This window comes from Trachypithecus francoisi, unplaced genomic scaffold (genome assembly GCF_009764315.1).
Source record: "Trachypithecus francoisi isolate TF-2019V2 unplaced genomic scaffold, Tfra_2.0 Lachesis_group4, whole genome shotgun sequence".
Taxonomy (NCBI): Eukaryota; Metazoa; Chordata; class Mammalia; order Primates; family Cercopithecidae; genus Trachypithecus; species Trachypithecus francoisi.
This window is the reverse complement of record NW_022681469.1, coordinates 83861887-83888948: the sequence shown is the minus strand read 5'-3', so window position 1 is coordinate 83888948 and position 27062 is coordinate 83861887. Positions and strand designations below refer to the sequence as shown.

Genomic DNA, 27062 nt, shown 5'->3' with positions numbered 1-27062 from the left:
GGTACAGATAATTTTGAGATACTTTGTTTCAAATAATACCCCAAACTGTAGTCACGTACCATATAACTTCCTCACTTTCATAAACAGTGTTATTATGTTGGTTCCATATAGGTGTCCAAGTTCTCTTTCCTCATGGGGAGATCAGACATTATTAGAGACAATAGGACACAATTATTTCCTGGCCCCATGTAATTTTATTTAAGGGAGTCATACAACTTTATATTTATACTATGCTTTGTAATATCATTATAATTGTATGCACATATTCATTACTGTGTTTCATTACATTTACTAGATGATTCACTGTTTAGGTTTAAGACTCATGGAATGCTGTGGAAAGACAATGGAAATTTGAGGAGAAATATAGTACAAGAGATGAAAAATACAATACAACTTCTGAACTGGTGTCTCTGTTTTTTCAATGGCTATTGTTTGACTGATAGATTCATTATAGTCTCATAGTGTTCAAAGTCATAAAGGGCCATGAAAATATCATGTCTTTTAAATCTCTCATACTGAGGATGAAGAAATTAAAATCAATAAATTAGGCTGCTTGTGTAAGGATATGCAGGGACAGAACAGGAGCCAGAGCTACAATCTCGAGGCATTAGTGCTTTGTGGATGCAAGCAGAGTGTTTGTGAACAATAGAATGTAATGGGGCTATTTGTTCTAACTGTTAAGCCAGTAGGCTGAAAAGGTAGACATTTTTTAATATAACACAATATAAAAAGAGGTTTTCAGTTGTTTCATGAGTGTAAAGGGAATTCTGCCTGTCCTCTAAAATAGCCACTTTTTTTTTTTTGAGACAGAATCTCATTCTGTCTCCCAGGCTGGAGCACAGTGGCAAAATCTCAGCTCACTGCAACCTCCACGTCCCAGGTTCAAGCAATTATTCTGCCTCAGTCTCTGGAGTGGCTGGGATTACAGGTACCCACCACCATGCCTACTAATTTTTATTTCTAGTAGAGGTAGGATTTCACCATGTTGGTCAGGCTGGTATGGAACTCCTGATTTCAGGTGATCCACCTGCATTGGCCTCCCAAAGTGCTGGAATTACAGGTGTGAGCCACCATGCCCATCCTGAAATAGCTTCTTTTTTTAGTGTGTGCACTCAGCCACTGGAAGAATATCTGAGGAGCAGAAGATGAGTATGATTAATGGCTTCCACGTATTATAGCTGGGGAGGCAAGTACAGCAATAAACGTTCAGAGGAGCCAAAGAAATGGAGCAGTCATGGGCAGTGAGGGAGAAATAGAGAAAGGGAGTAGAGGGAGAAAGTGAGGCTGAAAGAAACAGAGTGCAAAGGATCCGCAGTCAGAGAGAGAGAGAGAGAGTAGTGAGGCAGTCAACACCAAGAAGTAAGTTGAGACAGAAGAGGTGCAACATCCAGTGTGGACAGTGCATGTGTATTTATATATTCTGTTCTATATCCAAAGTGCTTTCATACTTTCATAATAATGCCTGAGGTCTTGCACCTGTCAATTACTTTCAGCTGTCTAAGAATGGAATTGAACTTACTCAGAATGTTAAAAAAAAAAAAAAAAAGAAAAATGAAAACAGCTAATAGACCTTTTAGCAGAGTTCAGTCTTTATCAAAATGCATATCTCTGTGGGAGCTCTCAGAAGTACACTTCATTCCTTTTTCTCACGGGTATAAAGTTAAGTGTTTTCTCTATTACAGATAACCAGCCCCCGGTGATTCAAGTATTGCAAGACAAATTACAGACATTTTATGGTGAAAACTTTGAGTATCAGTTCGTGGCCTTTGATCCGGAAGGTTCTGACATCCACTTTACATTGGACTCTGGTCCTGAAGGAGCAAGTGTTTCCTCTGCAGGGCTTTTTACGTGGAAAACAGAGTTACTAACTCTGCAACAATTTACTCTACGCCTTAAGGATGACTGCGATGCTGAAACTAGAGTCACGATTGAGGTAATCTTTATAATTACGTAAGTGTCACTGGATTCTTTTGCAATTTAAACAACTTTATTTGAATTTAAAATACAAGCCATATTCCTAGTTGTAAAGAGCAACAGAGTTATTAAACATTGTAAGGAAAATTAAACTGCCAAAACTTTTTATTATTGTTTGTAAGAATTTAAAACCTTAGAGAGAGTCTCAAGCCCAGAAGCACAGATATAAATTAATAATTTCTTTACTGTTTTACTTTGCACTTCCCTGTAACAAGGATAAACTCCTTCAGCTCCACCTTCATGAAAGATGTGTGATTAATCTAAGATTGATAATTATACCCTCTTCCATCAAGTGAAAGGGCCTGAGATGTTGAATTAGAAATCAAGATTATAAATATGACTTGAGATAACTAATTGGCAACTATAATTCCTTTCTTTATTGACTTTTCTTTTCATTATGTCAGTCATGAGCACTTAATACTTCCAAACCCTTTATGTGTCCATTGTTCTTTTGAAACTTGGAACACACTTTTACACTGAATTAATATTGTGAAGAGCAGCTGTGTTCTATGCCATATTAACCCAGTAATTCAGGAGATCATTTGCTCTCTAGGTTTGTGAATAACCCAGGTGATTAACTGCTGTCCACTTTAGTGATTTTTTTTACGTTGTTCTACTTGCGTGACAGAAATTGATCATCTTGTAACTTTTTTTTTAAGACAAGTTATCCTTAGTATTTTATTGTGGTTTTGCACCTCGGAGTGGGCGTAATTGACTTATTAAACTATTTTTAATACAATTTTATGTTACATTTGTGTCTATGTGTGTATATATATCAAATATAAGTGATTTGGTCATACTTGTACATAAACACACATGCCTGTCATGATTTCCGGGGCATAAACTGAAGATAATTTTATTGAAAAATAAGACATTTCCTTTTTTTATTTTCTTTTTTAGGTGACTGTGAAGTCTTGTGATTGCTTGAATGGTGGATCATGTGTGTCTGATAGGAACTTTCCTCCAGGGAGTGGAGTGTACCTGTGTGTCTGCTTGCCTGGCTTCCATGGTAGCCTTTGCGAAGTCAACACTAGTGGGTGCCAATCCAACCCTTGTGGTCTTGGCAGCTGTATTAGTGGTTTTCACAATTATTCCTGTGATTGTCCACCTGAGCTCAAAGGTAAGATTTTGCTCCTCATAACAAATTAGAAAGAAAAGCTCATTGAAACACACATCTACAGGTTACTCAAGCAAATGTGTGGTCCTAAAGAGTTTAGTACACATCTTTACAATTTTAATAAAAGTTATTACAAATATAATTACTATCCATATCCCTTGTTCTTGTAAATTGTAAATTCCATACACTATTATAATTTTGCTCATTTTTATAACTGTTATAGCAATGTAGGAACCTGTTCTGCAGGTTTCTAAACATTCCTACCTATATTTGGTAGGAAGAAGTGTATTAAAATGTATTACTATTAAGATATAATATGGAAAAATAAAGGAGTTATGCCAGAGAAAATACAAAAGTTATCACTTAAGAGAGATTTTACCGATAATTCATTGACTTAGAAATATCATGGTAAAAAGTTGAAATCAAATGAAATGTTAGCATATTTACTAACTCATTAATTGTCCTAAAATGTGTGATTACAGAAATATATGACTGCCAACCTTTAATTTTCCATGGCTTCTTAAAAACTCATATGAATACTTTCTTTACATTTAATAGATGTAAATATTAAGTGAGTAAATATATAGTTAATGAGCTGATATTTTTCTTGAAGACACCTATTTTAACAATACAGTAGAACTGAGCAGAAGATTTATGTGTCTTCTAATTTTCTTCAGCACCTTTTTTTTTTGGGATGGAGTCTTGCTCTGTCGCCCAGGCTGGAGTGCAGTGGCATGGTCTCAACTCACTGCAAGCTCTGCCTCCCGGGTTCACGCCATTCTCCTGACTCAGCCTCCCGAGTACCTGCCACCATGCCTGACTAATTTTTTGTATTTTTAGTAGAGATGGGCTTTCACCATGTAGGCGAGGATGGTCTCGATCTCCTGACCTCGTGATCTGCCCGTCTCAGCCTCCCAAAGTGCTGGGATTACAGGTGTGAGCTGCCACGCCCCACCTCTTCAGCATTTTAAAACAAAAATTTTATCATTTGGAACTATGAATGTAGATCTCTTTTCCACTCCACTGTAGACTATATTTGAAAGAATTCAAATGTTGATTGCCTCATAAATTTTAGTATAATAAGGGCTACCATCCATATATGACTGAATTTATTCATTCAGATGAGTTGTTAAGCATTTCAGAGTGCCACATCAACTCAAAAACTTTTACTAAGGACACACTGACTTTCCTAACATAAACAATTTTTGTAACTAAACAATTTGTCCTTAAAGCTAAACAACCATCCTAAATAACTTTTAAAAATTACTGACTTTTTAAACAAAGTTCAAATTATTGTTGTAATATGAAACTTTTTGCCTCAAATATTAATGGAAATCTTAACTCATCTTATTTACAAAAAAAAAAAATCGTATGTACTTGAAAGGTCTAGTTTAATATTAAATTGAATATAATTAGTGACTTTATATTTGATTATACAGTAAGTTTTAAAAATAGCATACTTCTATCCTCATAATGCATAGCAGCTCTTTTGGGGTTAGAAGGACAGACATGAAAAGTAGAAGTTATATAATAAGCCAATTGGACATACAATGTTTTTCAAATTAAATAATTTGAGCTCTTGACCTATATTTTGTACAGGCAAAAACTGCCAGGAAGATGTTGATGAGTGTGACTCCAAGCCTTGCTTTGAGGGAGTAGAATGCCTGAATACCTTTGGTTCCTATCATTGTGGTTCATGTCCAAAAGGATTTTATGGGGATGGAAAAATATGCCATGGTAAAAGTTCCTATTTTCTGCTATAAGATTTCTTTTTTTGCTGCATTTATTTTTTAATAGCATAGTTTCTGTTTTTGACTCATGTATTTATTCAGTGTAAATGTATTAAGTGTCATGCATTGAACTAGATACAAAAGTTGCAAAAATATGTAAGACATGGCCTCTGATTTAATAAGTAAAGTGTAACAGCAGGGAATATGACTAGTAATTACACAGTACAATAAAGTGTTCTGTGTCTTTTGATAGAAATCACAAAAGGGCTAGTAGGAATATTACAAAGGGAATCTTATCTACCTGGAGAAATAGTGAAAACTTTTAAAAAAGGAAGTGACTAGACTATACTAGACACATGAGAACTGAATCTGATAGATCGAGAGAGAGAAAGGCATTCCAGCCAAAAGCAACAGCAGGAGCAAAGGGACAGAAGCAGGTAACATCACAGCACTCTTTGGGCAACCATTGTGAATAGTTCAGTGTGCCTGGAATATAGGAAGAAAGGGGGGCTGCTACAAGAGTTAGAGCTAGAGAGGTAAGCAGTAGCAAGACCACATAAAAACCATGGAGACTCCCTTAAAATTTTGAAGTAGGAGAGAAACACGATACATTTACCATGTGAGATAGTTTAAGAAGTAGTGTGTAGGATGGACCACTTGTGGGTAAGGAACTGTGTAAATCTGAAGGTGGGAAGAAGAGTTAAGAAAATATTTCAAATATATAGGAAAAAGATGAAGATATACTAACCTAAGATGAGGTAATGATGAAAGGGATACTAAAGAAGCAAGCTGATTGTACTTGGTCAGTGACAGATTAGTATGATGAGAGAAAGAGATTCATTAAGTTTTAAGTGTTTGATTTTAGTGAATGGGTGTGTACAATTTGCATTTGCATTGCTGTGGATGAAACTGCGTCCCCCCAAAATTTATGTGTTGAAGCCCTAACTCCCAGTGTGGCTATATTTGGAGAAAGGAAGTAATTAAGGTTAAATGTGGTTATAAGGGTGGAGCCCTGATCCGGTAGAATTAGTATCCTTATATGAAGAGACACCAGAGAGCTTGTGATATATGGACAGATCCAGAAAGCAGCCATCTTCAAGCCAGGAAGAGAGCCTTCACCAAAAACTCAACCAGCCAGTCTGATCACTTTGATCTTGGATCATTGAACCTCCAGAATGGCAAGATAATTTCTGTTGTTTAAGCCTCCCAGTCTGTGGTATTTTGTTATGGCAGCTCAATCTGACTAAGACACGCAAGCAATGTATTGTAAGAACAAGTTGTTTTGGAGGGGAATTATAATGAATTCAGTTTGGATACACAGAAACTAGGGTTACTATGGAATATCCATGTGAACTCAGAAAGGAGGATTAAGTTGAAAATATGATTCTTAGAATCATCAGCTATGTCATAGAATTGTTCAGGGAAAACCCTTAGATTTAGAGGAAAGTGGACAAAAAAAAAATTGGTGGACATCAACATTTTAAAAGATTAAAAGAGAAAAAACTAAGTTACAGAAAACAGTGCTGAAGATCCATACCTTGGGTTTAATTAAGTGAATGGGACGCTCTTTGATGACATTATGTACTAAGGAAGTAGCAGCATCTTGTGCTTCAAATTGGGCTGAGCCTGCCTAGCCCCACAGATATGAACAACACAGTATAGGATGGTAAGGGGAATTCTCTACTTCTACTTCTCACATTTACTCCTGAATATCCCATCCCTAATATTCACACCTTCCACTCTAATAAGTGATCTAGCAGTATTCTTTCCCAGACAAGCCCATTTCTTCAATAAAAACTTCATTCAATGGCATTTAAGAGAAAAACAAGTTGAACCAAATCCCCTTACACATGAGTGACTAAATATGTTTCTTAACATTGTCAGTGTCATTTGTATATTGTAGGAAGGGGCTTATTAATACAAAGGGATTTTTGGTTGTTGGTTGTGTTTTCTTAGTTTTATAATAGGCACCAGAGTCAATGAATATCAACATGAATATAGCACAGTTATTCTTGAGGTTATTGCTAACTAGTGGGGCACATAAGAATCAATAGCGTGAAGGGCAAAGTTCTGTGGGAGAACCCAAATGGGCAAAATTGATTGACTAGGTGAATGCAACTGAAGGAAAGTACATTAGCTGGGGCTGCCATAACAGACTTGGGGGCTTAAACAACAGAAATTTATTTTCTCACATTTCTGAATGTTGAAAGTTCAAGATTAAGGTGCGAGTAGGGTTGATTTGTGGTGAGATATCTCTGGTTTGCAGACTGGTTACATTCTTACCAGGTCTTTCCTGCATGTGTGGTATCTCTTCCTCTTTTTGTAAGGACACCAGGATTAGGGTGCCACTCTTACGATCTCATTTAATCTTTTACCCCCTTAAAGACCCTGTCTCCAAACACGTTCACATTTAGGAGTAGGGATTTAACATATGAATTTTGGGGGGACACAATTCAGTCCATACCAGAAAAGTGGGCAGAAGAGATGACATTTAAGCTAGTTATTTAATCTAATTTGCAGAGTTCCATCCAAGTGGCATTCGTATTATATGTTCTTATTTGTGGTGCTTTGGTTGTATAATAGTTTAAGTCTCATCTGTTTTTCTTGTTCTCATTTACAGTTGAAACACAGTTTTTAAATAAATTTACTACACACGCTGTGGTTCTCACAAGATCTGATAAAAGTATAAATAAGGAAGAGGATGATAAAGATGCTCAAGGGAGGAAGAGGCATGTTAAGCCAACAAACAGAAATGCCCTTAGTAAGTAATGATCATAGTTAAAACCTAATGACAAGTAATTCCTCTTGTTTGTTTTCTAGAAGATCAACATATTTATTCCTCAGGTATTTTTATTTTTAGAAAGATCACCTAAAGGTTATATAATGCGGTTTAAAATTTATTCTTTCTCTTGCTAATCTATTCAATCATCTGGGTTATATTTTAGAAAAAAATGCATTTATGTCCTCTAATGGACAAAGCATCATTTAAAGTGATTTCGGAGAAGCTAATAGTTGGAAGTGACTATTTCAAACTTATATTTTATAAATCCCTAGAAATTGGTCATCCAGTATCTGCTCAAACCCTAAAAGTGATAAGAAGTTCACTATTTCACAAGACCTTACTTGTGTCATAGTGCTTTCTTAATAGCCCTCATTTGGTTCAACCATTCTGTGATTGTCTTCATAAAGTTCTTGTATATTTCACATTGACTTTCTTTACACCTTAGCATTCTGTATTATCAAATGTTATTGTGAATGGACTATCTCTCAAGATACATTTGATTCCTGGAACCTAGGAAATGTGTCTTGATTTTCATATTATTCCTGTGTTGTCACGTTACTGAATACTCTGATGCACACTGTGGTTTATAGTGGATTATCTTTCTTGATTTTATTGACAGACAATAATTGTTTTTTGCAAATAGGGAGTTTTGTCTGCTATTCTTATTTACTTTCTAGTCTCGATAGTGAGATTTAATTTATACTTATAATGTGCCAGCACTAGGCAGACATTTTTTGTATCTTACCTTATTAAATCCTCATAATAGCTATTTACAGTAACTGTTATTACTTCTGTTTTACAGATGATTAAACAGAAACATAGAAGGGTTAAGTAATGTGTTCAGATTATGGAGTTTTAAACTACAGAAGAGAATTGAGCCTGAGCAATCTAACTGAAGAGACCAGGGTCTCAAACTTACACTCTCATTGCAGTGTAGTGTACCTCTAGTACAAAGCCTGTAGGGAAGGGAGGGCTTTGTTAATGGTATGAGAATTCTTCTCTTGTTTCACTATTGACTATGATATCACTGTAGTTTCTGCTAGATACCCTTTGTCCAGTTAATGAATTTTCCTTTTATTAGTTGCTTTTCCAGAATTCCTAGTTTTAAATCAGGAGTGGGTTTTAAATATTATCAAATGCTTTTTCAGCATCATTTATTACTTGCTATAATTGCAGTTAACAAAGTTTCCTTAGACTAATTTTCTCACAATATTTAAAACCAATAATTAATACGTATTACATTTCAACATCATTATGTATTTTCCATATTGTCTTTATGCAATTATATCATATAATTATGTTAATAGATACAAGTGTAATCCTGATATATTTTCCCATAAATGTACTGCTACTTTGATTTGCTAATATTTCATTTAAATTTTTTATATAATGTCACAAATATATTGACTATATGATTATGCCACTTTAATAAAGTGTTTATAAAACTTTTCATCTCTTTTTGTGCATTGCAGCAGTTTTGAAAACACTGTTTCCTTAATTATTTGGTAAAATTTTTTCATTAGATTATCTGTCTTAGCATCATTTTGGGTAGTAAGTTTAGATTGTTTTTCTATTTCCATCAATGTTTGTACCTCCTCTTTAGTCAATTTAATCACTTATATTTTGCCAGAAAATCATTTGTCACATTTAGATTTCAAATTCTTGTATACAATTACATGTAGTATTCTTGTATAATTAAAATTGTCTTCTTATATGTAGCTTTTTCACTTTCCTCATCTCCAAAGTTGTTTAGTTATATTTTTCCACTGTTACGGTTTTTGATTTTTCCTAGACGTTGCCAAATGTTATCTATTTAATTGGGATTAATTTTTTCAAATAATCATTTAGATTTGTCTTTCTGCTGATTGCTATCCTTTTACTCTCCTTTTTTATTGATTTGTAGGGTAATTTCATATATTCTGGCCACCTCATATATTCAGATCCCATACATAATCTGTACTTGAAATTATTGTGTTTATCTCTGTGGTTTGCCTTTATCTGTGTTCTGTTTTTCATGAAAGCATTAAATTTTATGTAATCAAGTAAATATATTTTTAAATATTTTATTTATAGCTTTTTAAATAGATACAAGTCTAATTCTGATATATTTTTCCATAAATGTACTGCTACTTTTGATTTGCTGGTATTTCATTTAAATTTTTTATATGATGTCACAAATATATTAAGGATCTCTCAAAGTTTAAGTTATAAATATGAACTCTTAAATTATCTTTTAGAGCATTTATTATTTTATATTTTACATTTAGTTTTTAATTCATTTGAAATTTGTTACTTTATGATATGAAGTAGAGGTCCAATACTTTTTTTTCTTCCAGGCGAATAACAATTATGTAGTACCGTTTATAAAATAAGCCACATTGAATTTAAATATCATATTTTTATTTAAAGTCCCTTATATGTTGAAATGTATTTCTGAGTTTTCTATTATGTTATTTTCTAATAGTCTTTTTCTATGCCAATAATACATTGTTTTGATTAGTGTGGCTTTATACTATGTTTTAATATCTGTAAGGCCAATATCTTCTTATGATTCTTGTATTCTGTAATTTTTTTCTCTCTCTGATATGTACCTTCATAAGAACATCAAATCGTTACATTTCAAAAGAAAAAATGTACTTTACTAACAGGCATTTGCTAACATATGCTCTTTTCTTACTTTCTTCAATGACAATTTTTGCAATCTGGAGTTTCAATTCTTCTCTGCTTCTTTGTCCAATTCTCACAATAAACAGACAATAAAAGCTCACCTAAGGAGAAGGTTTACATGAAGCAATTTGGTTCTAGAAGTAATCCCTTCTGTGTACAGAGGCTGAGGGAAGGGGACACTGACTTGGCCCAGTCATTTAAAGCAGGTCTTCTGGGGAGTGCTAGTCCAGGACCTTTTCTGTATTTTTTTTTTTTTTTGACACTTAATTGTGCTTACCTTATTGCCCTTATTTATTTTTGGGGCTATATTTGGTGCACTCCTGTTTCTATTAGTCTGAACCTACATACTTTTTATGTTTCAGGAAGTCCTCACATTTTTCAAAAATCTTTCATTGCACTTGTTGCCAACTATGTTAAGGATTATTTTTGTCGTTTTTGGTTCATTTTCTTCTATCTTTTTCTGGTTTTGATTTGATTTGGCTTGGCTTTCTCTGTTTTTATATTTTAACACTTTTGAGAATTGCTTTGCATGAAAACAGTGCAAAATCAAACCCTAAATTTGCAGTAGAAAGTTTAACTAGAAAAACATATCTAATCACTGCTTAAAATGTGTCCTTACTCTAAAACTCATTAGATTTTTCCATACCAAATAAGTAAAAATGCGTTATAAGGAAATGAAGTATTTTGGCAGGGAGAAATAAACAATGACACCGCCCCCCACCAAAAAAGGACCTGTAAAAATGTTTTAATTTCTAGTTGAGCAATCAAGAAAGATGGGGGCATAAAATCTCATTTTATCACATTGGGAACATTATTAGAACCGTGGTTCTTTGCCTCTCCTATATAATAGCATTTATATAAATTTCCATTTTTTACTTATACATTTAGCTCCTGTCTTATTTACAGGCAAAATTACTTACTATTCTGTGTTTCTGTAGGTTTCATTTTATTTTTGTCACTCCTGTAGTAGTTCTCAATGATTGTCTCGTAGTGAATTCTAAATTGCTCAGGCATAGGGGCTGTACTTTCCTTTGTTTTGAGGCTCATGTGTATGAGGTGATCAACAGGTGTTTGTTAGCCATTTCAAAATCTTAATAAAATAAATTATCGTACGTTGACTTTTATACTATTTAACATTCTGGGTTATTTTGTGTACCCCAAAAGATTATAAGCTCCTTGAAGGCAGAAACAGTGTCATGATTTCTTATTAGTACACAACTCCTACTACAGTGTTCAACAGTGTAGATACTAAATGAATGAATGAATGAATTAATGTAAAATATTTCATGTAGCAAAGACTATAAATGCTATTGACTCACATTTTTTAATTTTTTGGTTGTGTAGGTATAAATTTTCAGCCACCATCAACAGAATATTCACTAATTGGTACAAGATTTACTCCCACTCCCGCTACTATCAAGAAGTTATTGAGCACGACTAACAACATCTCCCGCTCATCACTAAAATTAATTACAGCCCAAATGGATAATTCAGTAAAGGCCATTTCCCATCAGATATCAGATTTTGAGCATGTGGATCGTAGTCTTAGTACAAATCTCAGTCTGGGTGAGTTGGAAGTTTCTATGAAGAAAAGCAGCTTTTTAAGCATGAACCCAAATAGCACCCATGGCAAAGTGAAGGACGATATCCAGAACAACATCCAAACAGAGATAGGAGGGTATAACTCTCAAATTAGCAGGTCTTCCCAAGATTACACACAGTATGAAGATGAGTTTGTGTCGTCTATTACAAAAGCAATCACTATTTTGCCAGAAAAGTTTGGATCAACCAAAATATCACCTTGTGCTGACTCGCCTTGTTTTCTTGGTGTTTCCTGTGTGCCAAGCTCAGATGGTCTCTTCAAATGTGGACGCTGCCCCTTTGGGTATTATAGAGACGGTGTCACTTGCAGAGGTAGTATGAAACTCTTCAGAAGATGCAAAGAAAAGTATCTAATTCAAGTTTAAGTTATTACAAAGATATGCTTTTCTATTTACTAATTTCTATTTATTCCACTTTGTTCATTTGTTTCCATTTATTTTATTTATTAATCATTTATACTGTATTCTTACCACATTTTGAAGGAACAAAGCTGGGTTTTCTGAGTTATTTATTAAAATCATGTTAATATTATAGAGTATTACAACTATATAATATATATTACAAATATATTGGAGTACTTTCTGTGTTCCAGGGTCTGTGGAAACATTTTGTATCAACTGTGTCATGTAATCCACATGAACCCACATATTGGGTATTATTTTTCCCATTACACAGATGAGGAAACAGAGCTTTGGAGTGCCCACTGAATTTCCCAGCATTAACCAGCTAAGCAGATAAAAGATGTCAATATAGATCTGATTAACACTGTGGTCTGTGTTCTTTTCAGCTCACAGTGGGCATTTAGCACTTCAAATTCTAATTCTGGTATATTTGCTTATTTGCATGAACTAGTTTTCTCTGTAATCTTTCCAGCTCTTTTGAGATTACAGCAAGTCATGTATCACTTTAATTTTAAAGGCATTGTTTCTATCTTCTCACAATTATTAACATTGCTTTCTCTGATGAAAATCAACTTTTTGGGTTTGACAACATAAAAGCTGTCGTGTGTTATTGTTTTTCTTTGTGTTTTGGCTTGAGACTAAACTTAAGCAAGAGAGTTATTGTGTTCTTGTGTTCTTGTGTTCTCAGTATTATCTAGAGGGACTATTAGTTAACTATTCAAATTTCAGAGACTTTTGCTTCTAAGTCTGTGGCAATATGTATGTCCTATTTTAGTAATCAACCTTTTCTTCTTTGATTTTTTTTTTAGCCATTTGTAGATATCCATGTGGAAAAAGTAGGGAGTGTGTTGCCCCAAACATCTGCAAATGTAAACCTGGTTACATTGGTTCTAACTGCCAAACTGGTAGGTAACATCATTCATTAGTTTGCATGATAAATTTTATTTGGTAATTGATATGTCTAAAACCTGGGCTTTATTTTATACAGCTCTTTGTGACCCTGATTGCAAAAATCATGGAAAATGTATTAAGCCTAACATTTGTCAGTGTCTTCCAGGACATGGTGGAGCAACCTGTGATGAAGGTGATAATTCAAATTAAAAATCAAATATAAGCCTAAAATATAGCATAATTTTCTTTAAAAATCATTTTACAAGACAATTCAGTTTTACTGTGTATATACTAAAATATTCTTATCAAAGCTGGTATAGGACCCTACATTTTAAAATATTTATTAAACATAATTTATTCAAAGATTCTAAAGAATTAAATTTCTTAAATCAGAGATTGAAGGAGCAATAGCTTATTTGTGATTGGTAAAATTATCCTCTGAAACGATTTGAGGTTTAGTTATAAGGTACTATATATCTACAAATATTTTAGCTTCAAGCAAAAGACAGCTATTGAGTGACCTACCAAATATGGTTCAAAGAAAGTGTTAAATGCCAAACAACTAGAAAATGTAAAGTAGTAAGAAGAAATCTAAAATGTGAATTTTAAAAAATGCATCTATAGTCATATAATTGCATTGCTTTGGTTTAAATCTTAAGTGGAAAATGTATGAAATAGCATTCCTAAAGTGGATGATACTTTAAAGAAATAAGTTGTTTATTTTAAAATAGTATGTGAAAAAATAGTTTGGTAGATGGTGCATATAATTATGAAGAAGCTGAGAGCCATGTTAAATGTTTTTATGGCAAGGCAAGCTACAAATTAACAAATTAAAGTAAATTTAGGGTGAAATAACAGAAACAGTCAATATAAATAGCATACGAAAATAACTATAGAACTATAGGAAAGCTCTATTTGTAAGGCAGGAATACGTAAGTTCTCTCACTTTTCAGAAGAAGGCTAAGGTCCTGTATTTCCTTCCAGTTAACACACATTTTTATTAATCAAAGCATGCTGCTGATTTGTAAGTGTTTCCAGTGTGAATTAATATGGCCAGTCCCACAGAACTAAATTTTGTAGTAAAAGAGGACTTAATGTATTATAAATTGCTCTTACAGCAAGATTTTATTGTGACAGTGCTTTATAAATATAAACTGACTTTTTAAAAATTAAGAACTGACTTAATAACATAATCCGTTTCTGCAGAACATTGTAACCCACCTTGTCAACATGGTGGCACATGCTTGGCTGGGAATCTCTGCACTTGTCCTTATGGTTTTGTAGGACCAAGGTGTGAAACAAGTAAGCAAAACTCTCCTGCTGTCTGATATAGTGAAACTGCTTCTTTGAATAGTTGGTGGCCTTAATGCTACATGAAATGAACCCAAATTCTAAGTAAAGAACACACATTGATGATTGATGACAACAGTTACCATCCTGCATAGCACTGGGATCAACCATAGTGGCCATTACTAAGATAAATAAGTTTGTTTTGGGAAGTAACGTCACTCTGATGCTCTTCATGACCTTTCTTTGAGAAAACAGGAACTCAAATTTGTTAAATTGCATGTAAATTTCTTTTTAAATTTATGTCTATGATTGCTTTCATCAATAACTAATACTTTTCCCAAATAGCCAAGTCTTGTTTACCACTTGGCTCAATGGTTTTCTATTTTTTCCATCTCTATTAACCAAAAATGAAATAAAATAAAATAACTGAATGTGAGAATCAGAAAGCATTTTAAACCCAAATATAAATTGTATTTTATCTTTCTCTGTGATCTTATTAATTAGCAGATGTGATTGGCAGTTAAGAGCTAGCTAGATAAAAACCAACAATATGACTACTCCAAGCCTAATCTTTCTTTTCTTTTATTCTGTGATCTCAGTGGTTTGTAACAGGCACTGTGAAAATGGAGGCCAGTGTCTTACACCAGATATTTGCCAGTGCAAACCTGGCTGGTATGGACCCACCTGTAGTACAGGTAAAATGGGAAATATTTTCAATGAACATGTCAATTAAAAGTTAAAATATGCCAGTGTCCTGAAGATGTGCACCTAAGAAATGTAAAACTGACCTGACAAGACAAGAATGAAGTTGCTATTTCAGACAGATTTTTAAAACTCTTTCATCTTCATTCCCTTTGTTTTTGTGTTGAACCATATGGTGTCTTACAGCTTTACTGTTATCTTATCCAACCAATACTGTTTTTGCTTTTATATTTCCCTCATTCACCTACCTTGTGGTGAAGAGAAACATGTTGAACCATCTAGGTCTCTTTTAAGTTTTTCATCACAATACAAACATCCTATTTCATTAAATATCTAAGCAATTCTGAATTAAGTGCATACCTTTCATGTTATTCTATTTATGTATCACAGTATCAGACTTGCTTTTTTTTTTTTTTTTTTTTTTGAGACAGAGTCTTGCTCTGTCACCCAGGCTGGAGTGCAGTGGCGTGATCTTGGCTCACTGTAACCTCTGCCTCCCAGGTTCAAGCGATTCTCCTGCCTCAACCTCCCGAGTAGCTGGTATTACAGGAGTGTGCCACTATGCCTAGCTAATTTTCGTAATTTTAGTAGAGATGGGGTTTCACCATGTTGGTCAGGCTGGTCTCGAACTCCTGACTTTGTGATCCGCCCACCTCAGCCTCCCAAAGTACTGGGATTATAGGCATGAGCCACTGTGCCCAGCCTAAGCTTGTTTCTTTGGCAGCAATGTTTGCAATTACCTATGTTTGATCTAATTCATTATAATCTAATGAATTTTCTCAATGAAAGTGTAATTCAATGTTTATAGCTGGCCAATTATCTGTGAAGCATGATGCAAATGGAAACAAGCATCCATTTGATTTTTGCCTTGATATCAAGTCACATATTGTTAGTGACAGAGACATGGGATACAATTATGAAAAAAACTATAATACAAGTTGAGTTATGATAAGTAATGTTATTGAAACACAGTTCCTTAGAAGCAGAGAAGGAAGAAATTAATTTTGGCAAGTGGAGTGAGGAAGAAAATAGTATTTATAGTAGATGTTGGTGAATGGGTAGGATCTAGTGTGAAAAATAAAATTGGGGATGTCTTTCAAAGCAAAACAAAGAATGTTTTTGTGTGTGCTAGGACTTGAGTGCCGTGTCCCCATTTTAATTGGGAAGGCGATAAAGAGGTGTGCATGGCTACATGTATTTGAGCAGATTACAAACCATTACAAACTGTTAACACTGTTGAATTGTCCTCTCTTAACTTGCAATCATTTCTTCTAGCTTACTGATGGCATTCTGAATTCTAATCATAGCCTCTACATTCTTGATAGAGCAGGAGCACTGTCATCTTGGACAAACACCGACACTTTAAATTCCAGCTCCCTTTCGAGCTTTTCTAAGCTTAGTGTTATTTGTAAACTTAATGAACATACTTTCAAAACGATTATCCAGTAATTTCATTCCTCTAATGTTTGGCAAAGTCTAATTAATAATACATTATGGGTTTTACTTGCAGTAAAAATAAAGTATTTCATTATGCACCATTTTGTACTTCTGTGCAGCTTTCATTTTTTAAATAATAAAACTTTTATGGTCTCTTTTCCTCCTGCTGTTTATTAGCTTTGTGTGACCCTGTTTGCCTCAACGGTGGTTCGTGTAATAAGCCAAACACTTGCCTCTGTCCAAATGGATTCTTTGGTGAACAGTGTCAGAATGGTAATTAATCTTTCTTTGTATGTAAAAAGGGCAAATGGAAAGTTAGACATCAACAGAGCTCTGAGTAAACATGAGACAAGTTTCAAAGGGAAAGATGCAATTTTCCCCCAGAATTCTTGTAATGTTTCAAGTATGCCCACCAAATTACTAGCTTACAAAAATATATCAAAGTTATTATGTAAAATGGTTATATTTACTCAATATATTGAAGCTCATACCTTGGCACCTCTCTGTGCAGTTTTGTAGGACCAAGGTGTGAAACAAATAAGCTAACTTCTCTTGTAGTCTATTATAATGAAATTGTGTCATTTCTGTGACACAGCAAAAATGTTTGATTTATGGTCAATCTACTGTCCACTATTATCCCATAATCTCTTTTCACCTTAGTTTCATTAAACATTTATGAAGAATCACCTATGCACAGCACTATGCAAGAAGATACAGAGACATAAAAATGCATTGTTTTTCTCTTTCACGACTTATTATTTTAACACTTTCCCTCATATAGATAATGTTACAGGTTATTTTCAGAATAATGGGGATGTTTTCAGGGTATGAATTAATGTCAACCAATAATATGTAACGTATATTTTCTGCATCTTCATATTTTCACGTTTATAAAAAATGTAGAGTAGATTTTTATTATAGAACATGTCAGAGTATTTCCATAATTTAATTCCTAAAATTCAGATGTTCCTTGCCACAATGCACTTTGATTTGCAATTCTATTTATTTTATTTTGGATGTTGGCTAGGATTCTTAGGATGGAAATAAAGCAGAAAAGAAGCCATCACGCTAACACAGGATATACGGGCGTAGCAAATGAGTTCCTGTAATTCATATTCCTTTGAAGAAGCAGTTGGAGAAACAGAAAGAAGTGAAGATTAAGTTAAGGGAAATCTTGAAAACTAGAAGACTATGGCTAAATCCATGCTAAGGAGTTATATATGTAGTTTTGAATGGAGAATGTAAGGAAAGAAATGAAAACGTTACATCTTTCATGCTACTTGAAGTAGATGTAAGATATAGTAAGAAAAGTTGTCTAAAATGTATATGCCAATTGTATAAGTGGATAAAAGAAGAAATCTCTCAATTATTAAACTGAATTAAAAATTATCTGTTGAACATATTCCATGATATAAGGGCCAGAAAACAGATTATCATTGTGGGAAGAGAGTAGGTTTTACAATTAGCTTGCCTCCACAGCTTTCTTGCTGGTATGGAAATTTACCTAAAGGCTCCATGCCTCAGACTCCCTGGCTTTCAAGTATGATCTAGACAGTTGCTATGACATGTGATTCTTATTAGATCTCATCTTCTTGTGAGCCTAAATGGTGGGAAGGGAAGATGGCACACACATTGAAAGTGATTGAATAAAATTAGGTGGAATATAAAGTCATATGAAAAACATATACTGTGTGCACTGTAGAATTTTTAAAAAGGAAGATAGAAATTGAGCTAGAAACATCACAAAACAGTTAAACTACTAAACTAGTAAGCAAGGCTTAGGATGTATGGCCGGAGAGATGTTTAAATACACCTTCCAATTTGCTTCACCTCTTGGATTTCACATGGCGAGTGAATCCAATTACTTAGCCCACTTTAGGGTTTGGTGACAGAATGAGGCCTATAGATCTCATAAATATATGTGGAGGGTGGATTTCCTCATAAACCTCCTTTTCCTAATGTGGGATTATGGGTAGACATGGCCAAGCTTAAATTGTATGCCCTTTGTATATATTATTTTAATTATATATGCTTTTTTGCATAAATAATGTATTTCTACACTCAAGTTTTTGTGGATAATTACTTATAGCAAGATTACCCATCATAAACAATTTGTGGAGCTTTTTTAACTTTTAAATTCCTAACCACAGGCATTTCCTATGGAGTTTTCATAGTAGAAAGAATATACGTTTTCTAATAAATAATAATCTTAAATTGTGTGAAGGATAGGGTGCAGAAAATGTAAGAATATTTCTCCACCAATAAAAAGTATCAATAAAATGTCAGAGAAATAACAGTAGACTCAAACATGAGCCAAAAAAAAGTTCAACCTAAAATACTGGAAACTGTTTGCTAAAAACTTGCATTTATATTGTTACTATGAAGTTCTATATTATTTCCATTCAAAAATCTATTTGAAAACAGTAGAATTTTTCTTACAGTTTTTGAAAATAAAGAAAGCAACTATTAATTCAAACTGGGAGTCAGTCCACACTAGTCTTATTAATACCAGTTAATATGAAATTTATTTTTAAAATACAAACTAACATTTATTTACTTATTATTTAGGAAGAAATTAAATTTTAAATTTTCTAGACAGGTTTTCCTGTGTATTACTTAAAAGAAATGCCTGCATTTAATTTTCATACCTGGAAGAAACATGAAGTAATCATAACCCTCTCATAAAATTAATACGTATTAACCTCTGCATTTCATAAAACAGAATTGAACACATAGGAGCTACCAGTAAGATATATTCAAAATTATCTAACAAATATTCTGAATAAAGCCAAGGATTTATTGTTAAAAGGACTTTTACCAAGCATTCACAGGAATAAATCACATATAAAGCTCTGCCTTCATAATCTCAGTAAGTACTCAAAAGTTAGTTCAAAAGTGCTTTCTCAGTGTGTGGAAAAGTGTTGAGATTTGTCTATTTTCCACAAGAACAGGCACATTCTTATTTTGAGCTAAGTTTTGACTTATTTTCTGGGTTTTGTCCAGATCATTCCATGCTTTACTTTGTTGTATAGTGAAACATAAGTTAAAGTTTATATTATATTCATTGTAATATGAAAGATTCAATTTGTTATGAACACTTATATATATTTCAAACTGTGCTAACCCAATAGCAGCTTATAGATATAAGCATTGCATTTCATGATTTAGAAAGGACAGGTTTAATGAGTGATCTTTTATTTTAATAGCACATTTCTCTGCCTTATGGCCACATTGATGAAAAGCACATGATGCAATGTATCATATGTAATAATGGAATATGTAATATTCACAGATTGCTGCCATGTGTTCTTTTAGCTTTCTGTCACCCTCCCTGTAAGAATGGTGGCCACTGCATGAGAAATAATGTGTGCATCTGTCGTAAAGGATACACTGGTAGGAGATGCCAAAAAAGTAAGACATCATTAAGTATATTTGTCAACTACAGGTAAAGCAAAGACAAAACTATTGAATTTAAGGGCTGATTTTTCATGCTTTTACCTTAAGGCATCTGTGATCCTATGTGCATGAATGGAGGAAAATGTGTGAGACCGAACACTTGCTCTTGTCCTTCTGGTTGGAGTGGGAAACAATGCAACACACGTAAGAGGAATACTCTTAAAACGCTGAAACTTTCGTCCTTCGTGGGAATGTAAAATAGAATTTAAAACAAAGAGCATTTTTTTTTCACTTTTGCTTGCTTGGTCTTTTTAAAATTTTTGCATATTTATTCCTGCTTTAGGAGATACCTTTTTGAAACAGAAAGAGTTTTTACTCTTCTGAACTCATTCTTTCAGGTTAGCAGAAGAGGATATATTGTATTTTTCAGTTTTTCTACTGCACTTGCCAAGGTAAATAACAAGTCCTTAAGTCCTGAAGTTGGGGTCAGGGAAAGGTTTTAAAAAATTACTGACTTCTTGGCCCAACCTCAAACCATCCAGGTCTGAGTTTTCCAAGAGGAGGTAACAGTGCCACTCAGACTGGTTAGCTCCTGAGGGTGGCTGTCTTTATTCAAATGTTTCATTTTTTTTCCTTTGTATAAATTATTTTAAATTAGCCACTACTAGAGTGTTTTGATCAAAGTGAAAAAATGAGAAGCAACATAGATGTCCAGCAATTGGAGAAAAGTTAAATCACGACACATTGAAACAGTGGAACATTTTGCAATTGTTAAGGTCACATTTTCCAAGAATATGTAGTGACATTCAAAAGTGTTCTTGATAAAATATTAGGGAAAAAAATTCTTTAATCACTTACTTGTAACTGTTTCTTTTTTTTTTTCCTCTAATGAAAAGTTTCATGGGTGATGGATAGGATTTGACTAGTAATTTAAAATTTTAACTTGTTTATATTTCGATTGGCAGCTATCTGCTTGCAGAAATGTAAAAACGGTGGTGAATGCATTGCTCCCAGCATATGCCATTGTCCTTCCTCCTGGGAAGGAGTGCAGTGTCAAATACGTAAGCCCACAGGATGTTTTTCCTACTGTATGTTCTGAATTGGAATCTGTTATAATAATTAAAGTATAGCCATAGGACAAATCCGTAGGGGGAAAAAAACTCCAACATGCTGATCCTTTTTAAAAAATGATTTTAGAAATAAAACAAAAACTTACTAAATTTTATATCCATTTAAAAGAAAAAAGTGTAGTATAACATATTAATCGTTCGTGTGGCAGAGATAATTTCAAATTGTGGTCTGTGCGTTACCAATAAAGTTTCCCCAGGTGGGTCAAAGAAGGCGTTGATATATAGAAGTTTAAATATTATTTCATATTATAAGATAAATACATATTTATCATAGATACCTTAGAAAATATGGAAATGTATTAAAAATTAATTACTCTAGGCCAGGCGCGGTGGCTCATGCCTGTAATCCCAACATTTTGGGAGGCCGAGGCAGGCAGATCACGAGGTCAGGAGATTGAGACCATCCTGGCTAACACGGTGAAACCCCATCTCTACTAAAAATACAAAAAATTAGCCAGGCAAAAATTAGCCAGGCATGGTGGCGGGCGCCTGTAGTCCCAGCTACTCGGAAGGCTGAGGCAGGAGAATGGCGTGAACCCAGGAGGCGGAGCTGGCAGTGAGCTGAGATTGCGCCACTGCACTCCAGCCTGGGCAACAGAGCGAGACTCTGTCTCAAAAATAAATTAATTAATAAATAATAATTTTTAAAAAATCACTCTAAATTTCACCATCCAGAATTACTTTCGGTTTCTTTTTTAGAGTTTTAGCATATTTCCATCCAATATTAGTCATGAATTTCTACAAAGATGAAATCTTAAGACATAGAGGAAGATCAAATTTTATGCAATTTTGAAATTTTTTGTGGAAACTTGCAATAACATGTTAAAATATTACCAACTATTAACTTAATGGGAAAAACTTGAAATTCCCCAAAATATTTCCAAATGGTTAATAATTATATAATTTAAAAATTGATGGCCACGTGTATTGTAAACTGAAATTACACAGTTTTATTATGATATGCCTTTTTCCTAGAAATAACGTACCCTCCATTTCAGTGTCTTATGAACCACACCCTTGTTTCCATGCACCAGAAATTTTGCATGTAATTTTTGTGACTCTTAGACCCTATTTTATTAGTAATTGCTATTGTAATTTATACATTTCTTATCCTGGAAAAATAGCTCAAAGTACTATTAAGTGCTGGTATTTACAAAAGAAATGTATGATCAAATATTGATAATTCCAATTGGAATTTAGATGTGATAAAATGCTAGAAAAAAAGAGTTAGCAACCTTGACTTGCGCTGCTTGTTCTGGAGTAAGCTCTATATGGACCATAAGAGAGAAGGATGAGAAGATGTTAAAAGCACATTAATGAGGAAATACGCTTCAGTGGTTGCAGATTGAGATTGTCTGAGCACAGCCTGAAGCTGTGCACCCTGTTTCTGCATCCTGCAGCATTTTTATGTGAATTTAAAAGTCATCCTACTTCAAATTCTTTATTTCAAACTATTGAGAAACTGTCTTAATATATTGATATTTCTTAAACAAAATATGTTACTACCATCTGTTGGAAAATTGTTGTAATAAAAATTCAAATCTATGATATCTATCATGTGAATGCTGTTTTCTTAGCTGTGGAGCCCTCATGGATTATACAACCTGCCCAATTGTATACAGCAGTCCTGATGAAAAGATACCCTGTCAATGTTGCATTTATCTTAAAGGACATATTATTCTTGAATGTGTAAGCTTCAAGTATGTGATACTGAAGCAGTATTTCTCCTATAAAAATAACTATTATTTACAATTTTATGGTATGCTCGTTTTCACACAATATTCCTTGAAAGAATTTATGTCGTTTAAAACCAAAATTTAAAGCAATATATTAAGTTCCATAATTTAATACTACAAAAATTCCTTTTACCTCCCCCCTTATGTTTAACATTTTAGTTATTTACAAGTTATTATTAAGTATTATAAGTATTTTCTTTCTACCAGTAGATGATAACTAGATTGAGATATTGAGATAATTGAGATAGATGTAGGTATTTTCAATTGCCTTGGGAAAGACTTCAAGGAAGAAATGTATGATATAGACAGTATGAGTATCTTTCAGAAATTTTCAGATGAGTTATTTCACATTAAACTTCCAATGATAGTATAAAAATTGTCAAATTTTCCATACACTACCCGGTACTGGATTGTCTCTTTTAAATTTTTGCTTAATGTTAAAAAACAAATTATAGATGCTATCTTCTGTTAATGACTTGAGCTCCTCTAGAAAAAAAAAGATATATTTCAAATATTTTAAAATGCAGTCAATGAAATTTTTGTTTCTTTTAATAATATCTTTATAGAATTCCAAAAGTGTTGTTTGAGTTTTGGGTGCTTTGTTTTTGATGTGTACGTGTGCTCTGAAAGATGGGAGTGCATAGAACAGATCCATTCATTGATGGTTCATATTAGATTCTTATGATTGTATTAGTGTCCAATCACCATATAGACTCAGACCACTAGGATAGAATATGTCACAAACATTTCATGTTAAAAGATGATCATTCTAAAAATTTGTGTATTGCAGCAATTTGCAATCCAAAATGTCTTTATGGGGGCAGATGCATATTTCCCAATGTGTGTTCCTGCCGCACTGAATACTCTGGAGTCACATGTGAGAAGAAAATACAGGTATTTCAAAGTTTAAAGAAAAAATAAATTTTAGACATTGACATTTGCATATCTCTTCTACTTAGAAATTGCTACTAATCAATGTTTTATTTTCTCTTATTTTCAAAATAAAAAATAAAAGCATTTATTTGCCTCTAAAATTAAAAATTATATCATTTTTGTGTTATGGTAGAGTTATTATATAAAACTTTGATGTGTTTTTAAGGAATTTCAATGTATAGATACAACTGTCCAATATAATGCAGTATTTCATGATACTGTAGTTGAGACAGCAAATATTCCACAAAATAGATTCAAGACACTTATTTGTAGAGCCATTGCTATAAAACATATATTTAAAAAGTTTCTGCGATCCTATTTCTTCACAGAGGATTAAACTGCATTTTGTTTGGTCTCTAATCTTAGATTTCCAAATATCAACAGCCGAAATATTATTTCAGTCCTAATTCCTATACACACAAGGGTAGCTCTAATAATCTCTCTCCCTCTCATACAAACACACAGACACACAAATGCAGCAAACCTCTCAAAAATGTCTTAATCTGTAGGAGTTGTAATTCAAAAAGTCATTATATGCTATTTAGTACTTCAAAATGCCCCAGGGTCATGAATATAAAAGTATGCTGGAGTACTAGAATTTGACAACTGATTAGAAATTTTCTTCTTGAAGCTTGATATGGATCAATCTGGCTTGGAGACAATATGGATATATGTAGTTTTCTCCGAGCACTGGTGTCATCCTGTAGGATTGGCTCCCATTATGAAAATAACCAGCTTATAACAGGGCTATGGTCTGAAAACTGGAAAGCAAAAGTTATTGAGTACTTATTTGATTAAATATTGTTTGAGAAAAATAAAAATAAAAGCCTCAGCTTCCTTGGGTTTGAAGGCAGCCTAAATATATATTATTTGATTTGATCTGATATGAGATTTTTATGGCACAGAAAACCCTAGGACCTCTAAAGCTTTTTAACTCCACTTTGACAGTACTAAACTAGTGGCTGCTCTATATTCTATTTTATGTATGTATTTGCCATCTGAATCCTTCCTTATATGATCAATAGCGAATCATCTTTATCCCCATTAATGTTGCTTCTGAGAATACATTTGAAATCACACTAAGGGGAAAAAATGCCAGAAGGCCATGGGGAAGGAAAAGGGGAGAAAAGGCTAAGCATGAGCAGGTTTCTACTGTAACCTGCTCTCCCAAGCTTCTAACTTCAGTCTCATTCTGGCTTTATTCTGTTGATCACTGGTGTCATTCTTTTTTTTCACTTGCTCTCGATATTTCTTTGGCTTCCACACATAGGTTAAAACATAAATTTCTCTTTAGTGGGGAAAAAAGCAACCACCATCCACGGGTATCCACAGAACCTCCAACTCCATCCTTTGCTCCAGTCTTCCCTACCTTCCCCAAAGGAGGGTTCCGGCTGGCTAACTACCTCCTGGCTCTTCCTCAGGCAACCTGAGATAGTGGATAAAAAAAAGAAATGGAGCTTACTGATTGGATTGCTAGAATTTCAATGAAAAAGAATTACTGGCTAGAGACAAGAAACACAGAGAAAGGGAAAATAAGCAAAGGAAGAAAAGGTGCTAAAGAGGGTGGGTTGATAAAAGGCTTTGGGAAGCATCATAACCTCCTGCTTGTGGCTCAGTGCACTCACTCTGACTCTACCACTTAATTTGCTCTGTGATTTCAGTCAAGTTTAATCCCCTGAGTCTCAGTTTTCTCATCTGCAGTATGGCATTAACAGTAGCACCTAATAATAGGCTTATTGTAAGGATTAAATATGTTAATATATGTGAAATACTTAGAATGGCGCCTGGGACATAACAAGCACTATGTAAGAGTTTGTAACTAATTACATCGAATAGAGGAATAGAAAGAAGTGGATAAGGAAAAGGATGGGCAATGCATTATGAGTATCAGTGGTTTTTTCCCGAGGGATATTAAAACATTAATTCGTTTTATTGGGTATGGATGTTTCTAAAGTGTAACATTTTGCCAAGGTGGAGTCACCTAGTATGCAAGCTCCATTTGATTATGACTGCTTGGACCTTAAATATAATCTTGATTAGATTTCAATTTTATGAAAACAGTATTGAGCCTAGTGGCAAACAGAACCAAAAGAGCTTTATGTATCATGTCAGAGGGAAGGAGGCAACAAATAATGAGTATGGGTTAAATGATTTTATACTATTCATTGAAACACAATTTCCTTCTTCCTACTACAGATAAGACACCATTGAGTAGCATCAAGTATATGAATTACAAGCCTGTATCTTAAGAATGGAAATGTTTTGTTCAGAAAAAGTTGGAGATAACTTGAAGTTTATTTGAACATCATTCAAAAAATATCTTAAAGACTGAAGAAACTAATAAAATACATAATGATCTTAGTTGTAATCATTAGAGAAAAGCAAAGAAGAAATCTAGGTAATCTAAATTTGATGTTGAGATGGGATAGGATATTTACATATTGAGATGATGTATCTGATATTCCATCCATTCACAATATTTAATAAACTGAGTATTTTCTCACCCCTAACTGTGACTATGTCTGCATCATTAGTAGTCAGTCAACCTAATGGAAACCACTTGATATCATCCTGATAGATGATGTTGAATTCAGAACAAGGGGCTCACAGGACTATTTGAAGGATGGGTAATGAGGGTTGGGAGCTAGAGATTAGGAAAGCCACCGCTGATCAGAGTGGGTAATAATGAAGACGTTAGCCCAAAGCTCCAAGCAGGTTCTTTTCAGAGACTTTCCTGGAGCTGCTACAATACTTGAGAATCTTTAAAAACTACCACCAACTGTCTTAGGCAAAGTGGATTATTCTCAAATTTTTGCTAGAAAGCCACTGTGAATTTCATCTTTCCAAGCATCAAGCTGCAAACACCTCTGAAAAGACTAACAACTTCCTCTTCATTTCCATCTTCCTACTCTCCAGCAAATTTTTCTCATTGGCAAACTCTGACCCAGAACCACACAGATAAATGGATTCTGAAAAATGTAATTCCCAGCCTTACAAAAAAGTGGCAGTGGTGTCCTGGGCCCAAAAGTGAGAAAACAAGACACCAGACATGCTAAAAGGTCTGCATCTGATTGCTATTTCATCTTTCAATTTTTTTCTGTAGCATGATCCATTTTGGTATATGAATCGAGAGAGATGATCACAAAACCAAATCCTTCTACAGATATCACAAGAAAAGTGTATGTGGATGCTTAATAAAAGCAAAGTTAAATTACAATACATGAATAGTTGGGGAAGTGGGTAACAACAACAGGGAATACACATATAAGTAAAG

At 33.9% G+C, this 27062-nt stretch overlaps 1 protein-coding gene across 1 annotated transcript in view; it reads left to right on the top strand.

Moving 5' to 3' along the window:
- Nucleotides 1-26298, top strand: part of VWDE (von Willebrand factor D and EGF domains) — a 78098-nt gene extending 51800 nt beyond the window's left edge. The window contains exons 17-30 of the mRNA XM_033192100.1: nucleotides 1683-1933; nucleotides 2875-3094; nucleotides 7442-7582; nucleotides 11615-12184; nucleotides 13083-13178; nucleotides 13262-13357; nucleotides 14371-14466; nucleotides 15054-15149; nucleotides 16771-16866; nucleotides 19909-20004; nucleotides 20098-20193; nucleotides 20955-21050; nucleotides 23646-23749; nucleotides 25985-26298. Coding sequence (XP_033047991.1) covers nucleotides 1683-1933; nucleotides 2875-3094; nucleotides 7442-7582; nucleotides 11615-12184; nucleotides 13083-13178; nucleotides 13262-13357; nucleotides 14371-14466; nucleotides 15054-15149; nucleotides 16771-16866; nucleotides 19909-20004; nucleotides 20098-20193; nucleotides 20955-21050; nucleotides 23646-23749; nucleotides 25985-25999 — 2069 coding nt within the window. The 3' untranslated portion in view covers nucleotides 26000-26298. The remainder of the gene's footprint in view (nucleotides 1-1682; nucleotides 1934-2874; nucleotides 3095-7441; nucleotides 7583-11614; nucleotides 12185-13082; nucleotides 13179-13261; nucleotides 13358-14370; nucleotides 14467-15053; nucleotides 15150-16770; nucleotides 16867-19908; nucleotides 20005-20097; nucleotides 20194-20954; nucleotides 21051-23645; nucleotides 23750-25984) is intronic.
- Nucleotides 26299-27062: the final 764 nt, after the last annotated feature.